This window comes from Oreochromis niloticus, linkage group LG14 (genome assembly GCF_001858045.2).
Source record: "Oreochromis niloticus isolate F11D_XX linkage group LG14, O_niloticus_UMD_NMBU, whole genome shotgun sequence".
NCBI classification, from domain to species: Eukaryota; Metazoa; Chordata; class Actinopteri; order Cichliformes; family Cichlidae; genus Oreochromis; species Oreochromis niloticus.
Window position 1 is genome coordinate 21,728,736 of NC_031979.2, and position 12,389 is coordinate 21,741,124.

The following is a 12,389-nucleotide window of genomic DNA, read 5'->3' on the forward strand; positions in this document are numbered from 1 at the left end:
GTTTTAATGAAAAGAGACAAAAAATCCAGGAAAAACGCACATTACATGAAAGTTATACACTGATTTGTCTGTGAAATAAGTAATTGATCCCAGACCCAGCCACACAGACTGACAAGCCAATCTGTGTGAGCCCGATCTTGCCTCATGGGGTGAGAATGATCATGAGAAAACTACACGGCAGAAGCTTGTTAGTGATCTAAAGGCATTTGGGACTGCAGTCACCAAGAATACCATTGGTAACACACTACGCCGTAAAGGACTGTAATCTTGCAGCACGTGTCATGTGTTTTTATTTAATAGTAGATGTGATGTAATTATTCCCAATATTATTTTTTCTACTCCACAGCCCCTAGTTTCCTTCTTTATTTCTGTGTTATTGCTCGCTTTGACTTTACAGAGGTGCAGGATTGATTTTAGAGTTCAGAGGGCACCAGATAAACTGCCCTCATCCAGGGAAATGATAAGAGGGGAGCAACAGAGAGGACAGCAGGTGGAGGAAAAAATAGCAGAGCTAACTAATATAGAAGACAATAGAGAGGCAAAGTGTTTAAGAAAATGAAGATGGCAGTTAAATCAATAGGCTGTGGATTAAAGGCCAGGTTGAATAAAGGCGTAAGAATGAATAGAGTGCCTTTTCTTTATCTGTTCATTCCTTTGACTTGGGTGCAAAGGTTTGTTAATGTGTGCTCATATCGGAGTGTGCTGCTGATCGGCAGCTGTAATAGACAGTGTCCTCCAGGCTTGCTCACTCAATACTTAATTCAACCTTAACATAAGTGCACTAGAGCACTAGCATTAAGACGCCAAGCTTGGGAAAGAAAGCGAGACAGAGAGTGTAGGGGAGTGACAAAGAATGAGAGGGTTATGTGCCTGAATGGAAAGACTTTTTTTTTCATATCCTCTCTTCTCATTCTTTCTATTCTTTATAATTTGATATATATGTTCTATTTTTTTCCAGCCAGTGTCACATTTAACACCGATTTCTTTTCAAATGTGAATTATAGAGAGTACACATTTCCTCTCAGTTAATCGTGCTTATTAAAAGAATTCTAGCAAGAAGATAAATCATTGTATGCACATGCATTAACACTGCGATGTATTGATTCAAAACAAAGTGATTGTTAATTGGATTTGAAAATTATTTGACAACAGCAAAATCATCCGATTGGTGCATATTAATTAGTCTATTGCTCAGCTGGTCTTATGGGCTGCTTGAGTGTTAATGCAATTAGCTCTAATGGTCTTTTTATTAAATTTCTCTGCCTCTATACACCTTTCACTTTTTCATTCCTCTCCTCCACCAGCCCCAGCTAAAATCATCTCATTTGGCGGTACCGTGACCACTCCCTGGATGAAAGAGGTGCGACTGCCCTGTAGCTCAGTAGGAGAACCTACACCTACCATAAAATGGACCAAAGACAGGTGAGAATCCACATTAGAAATACTGAAGCAGAGTGTGCTTGCTGCTGTAATTCCTCTGAGAATTGATTACAGAGAATTAAGTGCACATGCTAAGGTAATGTGCAGACAGTGTACCTCACTTCTTGCCAGTATCATTTGGGATAGCCTCCAGCTTCATTGTAGTCCCGGTTGGATTAGCAATTAAAAATTATTATGAAAACCTTCAGACTAGAAACTATGCAAAACACCAAGTCAGACCCTAACTTACATCTTAACACAAGATATCCACCTTAGCCAGGAGTGGGCAATTAATTTTTTCCAGGGGCCACGAGAGAAGCTGGGACTGTTGTGGAGGGCCCACCAGTAAGGTTATAATGAGATTAAGTTAATATTGAACAGAACTGAGTTCGTCTTATTGCTGCAGCTCTCCACAAAAGTCCCAGTTTCTCTTGTGTCCCCTTGGAGTCCATCCTCATCAGTAAAACGAAGACGAAAGAACATATAACGATATACCAAAAAATTAATAAATCATTAACATTGTTAATCAGAGAAATAGATTAGAATTAATTCAATTTTATTAATCCTTTATTATATTAAAAAAGTTTTTTATGACCATAGGTGTTTTAAAATGGCTGCTGATACTTAATTAACCCTAATAATAGACTGAAGGTCCTCTTATCAGTGTCTCTTTCTCTTCAATAGTGAGGACACAGCCATACCAGTTTCTCTAGATGGGCAGCGTCTCATTTTGGCTAATGGGACTCTGGTGCTTCGCTCTGTCAAAGCTGAGGATTCTGGTTACTACACCTGCACAGCCACAAACACACTTGGCTTTGACACTATTATAGTCAACCTTTTGGTGCAAGGTAAGCGAATGGCTATAATGACACACTAGCAAACTTTTTTTTACGTAATAAACAATACGATTTGCCAAAATGAATACATAACTCATCATAAGTATGTCTTTGATAATATAAATCATGGTATTATAAGATTCTGTGCCTCATCCTCAGTACCTCCAGACCAGCCGCGTCTAACCGTCTCTACCACCTCCACCTCCTCCATCACTCTGGCTTGGATACCAGGAGACAATGGCGGCAGCTCTATAAGAGGTGCATAATTTTTCAGAGGAAAGCTGTATATCTGTCTCTCCTCCTGTGTACTCACATTACTTTCCTCTTGTCTATAGCTGACATGTTTGTCTTGCCTCAGCTTGTCTCCTTCCTGGCATTATTGGTAGTGTCTGTATTGACCTATGGCCACAGTGTGCGTGACTGGGTGTGGCTGTGGCAGTTTAACTTATTACTGCTCTATATGACACGCTCAAGCACCATATATGGTTTTGGTAAAGCCGCTATTCTACCTTATCTGATTACTGAATAAATGACAATGAAAACAAACAAATAAAACCAGAGAAATTTCAGTAGACAACATTTAGTAATAGCTTCTTGTAATCAGCACATGAAGGCCTCCAAAACTGAATAGAATATACTCCTTTTGGAAACCGTGCTGCCAGGATGACCCAAGAAAGACTCTTGCGTGCATGCATTATGCAAAACCGAAACAGGATGTAATGCATAAACTTAAACAGCTTCTACTGGATGTGCAGCTTGGTATTCAAATAGTGCCAGTATTTGCATACAGCATCTAGTCTTATATGTCCATAAATCTTTTCTGTACAACTTGTGTGATAGCGGAATGTCCCGTCGCTAAAGCCATCGGCTCATTGTCAGCAGTAGTTCCTTGTCACGCACCTGTTTTGCATTATCACTGCCCTGATGTCTGTATATGATTCCCTTTCAGATAAAACATGCTAGTGTGCACTAATAAAGCCATTTTCAGCTTGTGTAAAAATAAAATAATTTCTAAATAGATGAATCGCCAAATGTTGCAGACTGGTTTCATTCACTGATATCTTATATTCTGTATAACAGCAGTCAGTCATAGTGTTCTTCTAGCCTGTTGTTGTGCTGTTCTGTACTGTTCCCTGTGCTATCTTCTGTTATGTTCTGCTGTGTCCTCTTCTGTTCTGTGACAGACCGAGGGTGACTATAAAACTTACAGACACTGCTCGATCTGCATGTTAACCCTTTTTAACGTTTTGGACTCCATCGCACCATCTGTTAGAGAAAGAGAGAGAGTAAGGAAATGAAGATGGTACAAAGAGTACAAGGAAACACTCAGAGTGAGACAGTCATATATGCGTAATCATATACAGGCAGAAGGAAAGACAGACAGAGGATTAGATGGAAGGTGTCTCAGAGTGGGAGGGAGTTGGCTCTTCAAGGCAGCCGATTATAAAAACAGTCACCATATTGCATGCCCTCATTTGCATAGATGCTCAGTCAGCGCCATCCCAGTCTTGGGGTTTGTAGGTAACTAATGGCGGCATAGACAGAGAGCAGCTACACCATCCTCCAATTGGGGCTTAACTGGACAAGGGAAGTGCAATCATGCATTGCCATCTAGTGGCCAGCAGTGGTACCAATGTCTGAAAGTTCAGTAGACTTTATATTAGTGAGGGATTTGCGTCAAACTGAGAAAAAACTAATTAATATTTTGTGCATGTCTCATTTCTTATGCAGGTTTTGTTCTGCAGTACTCTGTAGACAACACAGAGGAATGGAAAGATGTTTTCATCAGTTCTAGCGAGCGCTCTTTCAAATTGGACAACCTGCGCTGTGGGACCTGGTACAAAGTCAAGCTGGCTGCCAAGAACAGCGTCGGTGCCGGACGTATCAGCGAGATCATTGAGGCAAAGACTCACGGGCGAGGTGAGAAGGTGGCAAAAAGGGCTTTAAACAATATATACAGCAGACAAGTAAAAGAAACATATTTTTATACAATACAATTTTTTTTGAAAAGGGGTTCTAGATAACACTCAGAAAATAGAAAGGTCACATGTCAGGAGGTCAACAAAAAAAGTCAACTGAAAGTGTTTAATGCACCTTTAAACTTCTTATAGTGCAGACCAGTTCCAAATTTGGTAGTCATTGTTGTTGCCACACTAATGCTCTTTTCTAACTAACAAAGAATTGCAAAATGCATATTTAACCTCTTAGAGATTATACAAACATATTACATACAATACTAAAATTTGCTGCTTCAGTTTTTGCTGTAACTGCATCAATATATTATTTAGTTTATTTAACTGAATGTTGTGTGCAGGTCTGCTAAAGATGACCTGTGTTAACCATATTACCTGTGAAATGCCATAGCAAATATTGTTTTAATATTCTGAGCATATTCTGCATCAAACCTTTGCTGCCTTTACAGAACCCCAGTTCAACAAAGACCAGCCTGTCTTCACCCACATTAACTCTAGCCATGCTCGCCTCAACTTGCAAGGCTGGGCCAGTGGAGGCTGTCCGATCACAGCTGTCACGCTAGAATTTAGACCGAAAGGTGAGTGGCTCCTTTTTCATTTTTTGGTAATACTGGAGATGTTCTGATATAAATTCAGTGGACAAATGACCAAACTTAGACATATATATTAATTTTGCTTGAAAAAAACTTGATCGTAATTAAGAGTCGTGTGCACTCGTGCAGGCACTTGGACATGGCAGAATGTGCGCACCAACGCCACCACAGATGTGTTCCTGGCAGAGCTGCGTGAGGCCACCTGGTATGAGTTGAAGATGAAAGCTTGTAACAGTGCCGGCTGCGGTAACCAGAGCTCCCAGTTTGCCACTCTAGACTATGATGGCAGTGAGTACAAGATGATCTTCATTTGCCATTTACTTTGGATAAATGGCATTGTTTTAATGATAAATCCATTAAAATTGGTACCTTATGATATTTTCTTATGAAAGCACATTAACTCTTAATCTCCACAGGCACAATACCGCCAATTAAATCCCCTCTGGAGAAGAACGACGATGTCAAGAAGCTGTTTTCCATTGGCTGTCCTGTGATCTTGGTCACACTTGGCGTTGCGTTGCTCTTCATCATTCGCAAGAAACGCAAAGAAAAGAGACTAAAGAGACTGAGAGGTGAGAGAAGAAATTAGAAGAGAGGAGATAAGTGGTGAAACTGAGAGAGAATATTACATTCAGCCTGCAGAGCATTTATTCTAAGAATATTTGTTTGTCAAAAAAAAATTAAAAATTGGCATATCCTCTGTTCTCTTTAGATGCCAAAAGTTTAGCAGAGATGCTGATCAGGTAAGACTGGAATGTATTCTCACAAAATAAGCTTGAAATATTATTAAGCGTAACCTAAAATCCACTCAAAAATCAACTTTTTTCCCATTTTCTTCAAACTATGCATGTTTGTGTGTGCTTGTCTTGTATCTATGAATTAGTAAAAACAACCGCAGCTTCGACACCCCGGTTAAAGGGCCTCCTCAGGGCCCACGGCTACACATCGACATCCCCAGAGTGCAGCTGCTAATTGAGGACAAAGAAGGCATCAAGCAAATCGGTGAGAGGAAGAGAGAGAAAGACAGACTTGTCGCATATGTTCACACATCTACGCCGAGGACCGGATCGATGACCGTGACATGAAATGCGGTGTTAGGCTATTTGTTATTTTGTTGACACACAATATTTCTGCCTGTCATAGGTGAGGACAAGGCCACTATCCCTGTGACAGACACAGAGTTTAACCAAACTGGGAACCCTCAGAGCTTTTGCACTGGTGTGTCTGTCCATCATCCTGCCCTCATCCAGAACACTGGCCCTTTGATTGACATGTCTGACATCCGGCCAGGAACCAGTATGTGCTTTTACTCCTCACTCCCCATTATATCATTAAATGTTTAAACTGATTAAAGCAACATTTCTGCTCAATTCAATTGAGTTATTAGTATTATTTTTTTTATGAATGATTCAGATGTACTCTGGACCAAAATATGAAGACCAGTCTTTCTTATTTTTAAATTCTTGTTGATTTTTTCCGGCTGTGAACGTCCTGTGTGCATATGCCAACCCTTCTTATTTCTTCATCCATTTACCATCAGATCCAGTGTCAAGGAAGAGTGTTAAGTCAGCCCACAGCATCAGGAACCGCTACTCTAGTCAGTGGACTCTGACCAAGTGCCAGGCCTCTACGCCAGCCCGTACTCTCACCTCAGACTGGCGCACAGTTGGCTCCCAGCATGGCATCACTGTCACAGAGAGTGACAGCTACAGTGCCAGCCTCTCGCAGGACACAGGTTGGTACATGGGTGAAATGACACTTACAGCCATTAACATGTACATACAATTAAGGCTATTTATCTGCAGGAAGCAAATGTGATTTTGCAGTAGGCTACATCTCAGCAGCGTTTATAAACCTGGATGAAAGGGGCTTGCCTTCATTTCCTTTCCTTATTTTTTTGCACAGATAAAGGGCGCAACAGCATGGTGTCAACAGAGAGTGCCTCCTCCACCTACGAGGAGCTGGCAAGAGCATATGAGCATGCCAAGCTGGAGGAACACCTGCAACATGCTAAATTTGAGATTACAGAGTGCTTTATTTCTGACAGCTCATCTGATCAGATGACTACAGGTACCAACGACAATGCAGACAGCATGACGTCCATGAGCACACCGTCAGAGCCCGGCATCTGCCGTTTTACTGCCTCGCCACCTAAACCCCAAGACTATGACCGTGGCAAGAATGTAGCTGTTCCCATTCCGCATCGCGCCAAGAGTGAGTCGTCACCTCTAAGCATGATTCTTTTTTGTTTCTTAGGATTTTTAAATTGAAAACAAGTTTAAAAAGTGTGGCCAAGGGCTTAAAATTGTATTGTGAAAATCAGACTTCATGTAAGTAAATGTTTTCTATGTACTGTAGACTGTAGACAGTGTGCATGTGTTCTGATTATTAGATGAGTTTATAGCAAGTATTGTGGTGCACAGTATAATATCCATTACATCCTATAAGCTTGTGCAGTGATGATAAACTTTACTTTTCCCTTCCAGGTGACTACTGCAACCTACCCCTCTACATGAAGTCAGATCCCTTTTTTCGAAAGCAGGCAGAGCGTCATGACCCGTGTCCAGTGGTCCCACCACGTGAAGCCTCTATTCGTGGCCTGGCCCAACGTGCATACCACACCCAGGGCCGTCATGTGACTATGGACTCTGCAAAACAGCAGGCCCTAACCATGGGCCACTCTGGTCTGTCCAATCTCACATCCTCTGGGGCTTCCTCGGGAGGAGCAACAGGAGGCGGTGGTGGTGGCAGTGGGAGTGGAGGGGCATCTGCTAGCTCTAGCAGCTCCACACTTCCCCAGAGGACTCTCACAATGCCTGGCTCCTCTGCTGCAGGGGCCCAGAGTGCAGCAGCAGCTGCTGCTTCTGCTGCGGCTTCTGGGGCATCATCATCCTCCGGTGGAGGTGGAGCAGTAGGGGCCACAGGAGGGACCCCTGGAGGTGCCTCTTCATCTTCCTCCAAGATGGGAGGATCCAGAGACTCTCTCCTGGAGAGCAGCTCCTCGGGCTTAGGCAGACTACAGAAGCAAAGGGATGGAGGGGCGGGGGCCTACTCCAAGTCCTACACACTGGTGTAGCCTGCCATCACTGCGGCCTGTCACTGTAACTCTTCATTGAATGCTGGTCAAGCCATCGCTTGCCTAGAGCCTCTATGAAAAATTGGGGTGAGGAACATACAGATGCACAGCTTACCCGTCAGTGCCTGTGCTGTGCCAGGCTGCAGGGGGCTGGTTGGGTTCCCACTGACAATATTATATGATGGGGTCAGAGTTGGGTCTCCACAGCACAGGGGTTTGCCTTTCTTTCTGCCTGATTGCTTTCTGTTATTATTGTGTCATTTTTATCTCTTACTTCACCACCCTGGGAAACACCCTTGCCAAAACATAGATGATTTATTCACATTTGTTCACTCTATATTTTGATTTTCTGGCAAAGACACAGTACTTATGCACAAAATGCTTTCCACGTGCACTGTCTTGTTTTCTGGATCAAGACAGCTGTAGAATGAACCAGGTTGCTTGAGTTTCAGAGAGATGTGTATTAAGATTTTTAGGTTTTTAAAAATGTTGCTTTTCTTTGGCCTCTGATGGAAAGGAGCTCATATCACAGCATTGTGCCATGGCAGGATGCTTTACTGTATGCATTAACCACCAGCCTTGGTGTTACACTGGCTCTGAAAGATTACTCCATCCTGGATTCGTACATTAGAGGCAGTGGACGGACTGTCGTCTCAATATCAGTTTTGAGACAAAGGGATTTTCATATACATGCAATGGATGATACAGCATAGTGGTCTTAATTGATGCTTTTATAAACAGACTCAACGCAGAGAAGATGGGAAAAAAATTCAAGCATCATGAAGTGCAAGATGAATCCAAACTTTTTCTTTTTAATCAGTTTTCTGTTTATTTTCAGATGATGGAAATATAATCTCATGTGCACTAAGAGAAAATTAGAATGGATCCAAGTAAGAGAAACCTTCAACAGCCTGCGTGCGTGCGTGTGTGTGTGCAAGCGTGTTTGCGCGGGTGTATATGTGTGTATATAAATGTATGCATGTGGCAGGCACACCAACGATGGACCTTTTTAAAATCAGTCTGTATGCTGACCTCTTGGGCAGACATCTGTGTCAAAACTGACAAATGTTCATTTTGTACCTGTGAAAGGGGATAATGGGTCGATGCTGATGATGTAACGCAACGACCCTAATTCGGTCCAGCATTTTGAACTTTGTTTTGTGATTGACGACATGGCTTAGGAAATGAAAAACACAGGAAAAGAAGTGGGTTCAGAAGAGAGCTATTACAGATTATAAGAACTAGGTCCCTCTTTTTCTCTTAAACTTCCTCAAGAAGGAAGCGACCATTATATGATTCATCATGGCGCCACAATATCCATTATGTTTTTTGTTTTAAGCCATTTTACCTGTGCCCTTTTCCTCCCTTTCTGTCCTTTCCCATTTTCACCTTTACCCACCCGGTCCACCATCATATCCATACAGTGTCACTGTGATCTACTGCTAGCTTACTGGCAGGTCAAAGAGACAGACTGACTGAGAGAAGAGGTCTAATATGCACAGACGGGCAGAAATGCTATTTGATGTGTAGTGTCAGCTTGAATGAGAAGCAAGTCGCAGCAAATTTATGGAGATTTATGAAGAAAAATCATATTTGCATAGTCTTGAATTTATAAACAGACAGTAATGTTTAAGAGTATAATCAGAGGGATCGAGTGTCAATATAATGTGAAGTAGCAGAGAGATTTTTCTTCAAAAATAAGTGGTCTTTGAAACTAAAAGGAGTATTTTCAAGTCCCTCCACCTTGCTGAAATTATTTTTAGCTTTATGCATGGTACTGTATCTTTTTTTTTTAATTACTATTAGTTCTTCTCCCAAAGCTTAATCCCATAACAAAGATCGTTCCAAAAAAAAAGAAGAGTTGCTCCACATGTTTTTCAGTGGTCGAACATAACATCAGGGCTCTCGCAATAGAAAAAAGAAAAAGATATATGTTTGTTTTCAAAAGTATGTACATATATATTTCTATTCAAATATATAGCAAATATATGAATATTGAAAAAAAAATGCAGAGAAATATAAAAGCCGTTCTAATTGAAAATATATATAAAAGATCACAAGACAATCGCTCAGAGTGAAAAAATTGCCAGAAGAGAAGAAGGAAAAAGAAGAGGGAAGTTTAAACGGGTAGCACAACCATGGGCAGAAGATCTTAGAGCGAAAGGAAGTTGTGTGAAAGAAAATTAAGTGGTGAAACTGAGGTTTGAACCCCTTGTGATTTTGTAAATGTTCAAAGCTGTACTGCCTGTGCAGCAGGTAGCAGCTGAAAGGACAAGCACAGTAAAGTCAAATTATAGTGTGAGATTGTGTCGCTGGTTACCTGTGGTCTATGGCTCAGTGCAGAAAGTGTGGTGTTGAAAAAGAAAACAGTATAACGAGGACAGTCTATACAGTGAGAATCTTGTATTATGTTGTATTGTACCTTCTGAAGGTGTGTTCACAAACTCAATGCCATTACCTATAATTATAATTAATGACAACAACCAACCAACAAGTATTTCTGTTTCCTACCTGTGTCACAGCAAGTCATTCCCAAACTCCAGGAGTGCAGGCCAATGAGCATACCACACAGCGGCTTTTAAAACTGCTTCTAAATGTATCCATGCTCCCTTTTGTTTGAAAACTAGCCAGGAGAGATATGTATTTTTAATTTTTGTTGCTAATGGTTACGATGCCTTTTCTTTTAGCTTTTATGTTTCAAGTTATGCAAATACTTGTCTTCAGAAAAACAAGAGTTTGGGAATGGGGCAGGCCTGCTTTCACAACCAGGGGCTTCCTTACTCCAGTTGTATGGATATTGGTTGGAATGATGAAATAAAGTTCTGTCCAACCTGCTTTCCCCAGTTCTTCAGTGAAGTTGCTTCTACCGTATAACACCGATCTTCTGTCAGTTTGCTTAAAGTAAATGTAATGTCTGTCTTTAAAGAAAATTCCACCCTCATTTGGTGATTGCGGTTAATTATAAATCAACGTTTCCAGAATTGTAGGAAGACATAAATGTCCATGTAACATTTTAATATGTGTTTCAACATTTAGCTTATTTTGATACTTTATAGCAGATGTTCTTTATTTTTTTGTCCACCCAAACATATGAACACTGAATTGCTTTCAATGCATTTTACAAAGCATACTCACATAGTAAGCAAAATGCTAACCATACTCAAATTTCCATTTTAATATTACTAACAATACATCAGTTTTAGAAGTTTATGTATCAAATAGCGAGTATAAGAAAGATAAAATCACTAACATTTATTAAGGGAAAAAAACCAATCCACTGGATAAAGTGGTCCTCATATTTTATTCTTATTTCTGTTATTATATTCGGACAGCTTTTCAGCTTACGAAACATCTGGGGTGGATTTTTCCTTAAAATACAACAACATACTTTCAAACTGACTTTGCCTGTGTTTGTAAGGCCAACTTCACACTTTCCACTTCCCCAACGTTTTCCCCATCTGCCAGTCAATCAGAACCCCGTCTCCACCCCCACTGTTCCCCGTTGTCCACTTATACAGCTTATGTTTTACTCCACAATAGAAGACTTGTGTACATAGGAAAGTGTTTTGTATAAATGAGTACTATTTTCGACATCTTCACTAGAAACCAGGGCACAATGTAAACTTTGAACTGAAGCTATTGTAATGAAACAGAAGAAGACTTAACGGCAAAACTATAAAATTATACAGACACCGCTTTATCTTGATTTATGGACCAGTTAAAACGTGTCAGAGTGGACCATGCATAATTAAAAATAATATATTGTTTTCTTCTTTTACAGGGCATTTGGTTGAGTTGTCTCCTTTTTTTGTTTTGTTGATTTTTTAATATTATTGTAATTTAGTTTGTTTTTACTTTGTCACAGAATTTAGAGTTTGCTTTTTTTTTTTAATTATTAATAAATTATTAATCCACGTTTGTGGGGAGGGGAGCAGCATTGCATGTACTGAAAATTTTGCTGGTTATAAAAGAAAAGGGAAAATGGTGAATTGACCAATTTAAAAGGGGATTACTGAAACCATTTTCAAAATTTAGAGGTTGTTCCTTAAACTTTTATGGGGAAACATTGCTTCAATTTGCAATTGCTTGCGTTTAACTCTACATTTTCTTTTCTATGAAAACAAAACAAAAACGGAAAAAAAGAGTACTCAACACCTTGTGCAATAAAGCTATCTTTTTATAAACTGTGATGATATTGTTTATTGGCGATTTGCTGTTGAATGTTGAATCTTAAGCATTTCTTTAGTTTAACAAAAAAAAATCATAAGAAGTGTGAATTTTACAGCCATGGGGACATGTATGCTGTTCTGGGTAGAGGAGGTTAACAGATAAATTTAACCTTTGCAAAGCCCCAAGACATGTGTGAAAAAGGTCAAATGTGAACCAAGCCTGGAGAAATCTGTGCTCTTTTGTCTCATGTAAAACTAGTAGTAGAAACTTTACTATAAATTGTAAATTGTCTTCAGCTTTCCAGACAACCAAGGAGTTTGAA

The 12,389-nt window shown here is 40.3% G+C and overlaps 1 protein-coding gene across 2 annotated transcripts in view; it reads left to right on the forward strand.

The window, feature by feature from the left end:
• The window catches only part of dscaml1 (Down syndrome cell adhesion molecule like 1), a 97,834-nt gene extending 85,753 nt beyond the window's left edge, over window positions 1-12,081 (forward strand). For both annotated transcript variants that reach the window (XM_025898302.1, XM_025898303.1), the window contains 13 exons: window positions 1,305-1,422; window positions 2,104-2,267; window positions 2,415-2,513; window positions 3,987-4,175; window positions 4,678-4,806; window positions 4,951-5,109; window positions 5,238-5,393; window positions 5,534-5,564; window positions 5,705-5,823; window positions 5,965-6,117; window positions 6,362-6,556; window positions 6,727-7,035; window positions 7,308-12,081. In XM_025898302.1, the coding sequence (XP_025754087.1) occupies window positions 1,305-1,422; window positions 2,104-2,267; window positions 2,415-2,513; window positions 3,987-4,175; window positions 4,678-4,806; window positions 4,951-5,109; window positions 5,238-5,393; window positions 5,534-5,564; window positions 5,705-5,823; window positions 5,965-6,117; window positions 6,362-6,556; window positions 6,727-7,035; window positions 7,308-7,897 (2,411 nt within the window). In that variant the 3' untranslated portion in view covers window positions 7,898-12,081. The remainder of the gene's footprint in view (window positions 1-1,304; window positions 1,423-2,103; window positions 2,268-2,414; window positions 2,514-3,986; window positions 4,176-4,677; window positions 4,807-4,950; window positions 5,110-5,237; window positions 5,394-5,533; window positions 5,565-5,704; window positions 5,824-5,964; window positions 6,118-6,361; window positions 6,557-6,726; window positions 7,036-7,307) is intronic.
• The last annotated feature ends 308 nt before the right edge of the window (window positions 12,082-12,389 follow it).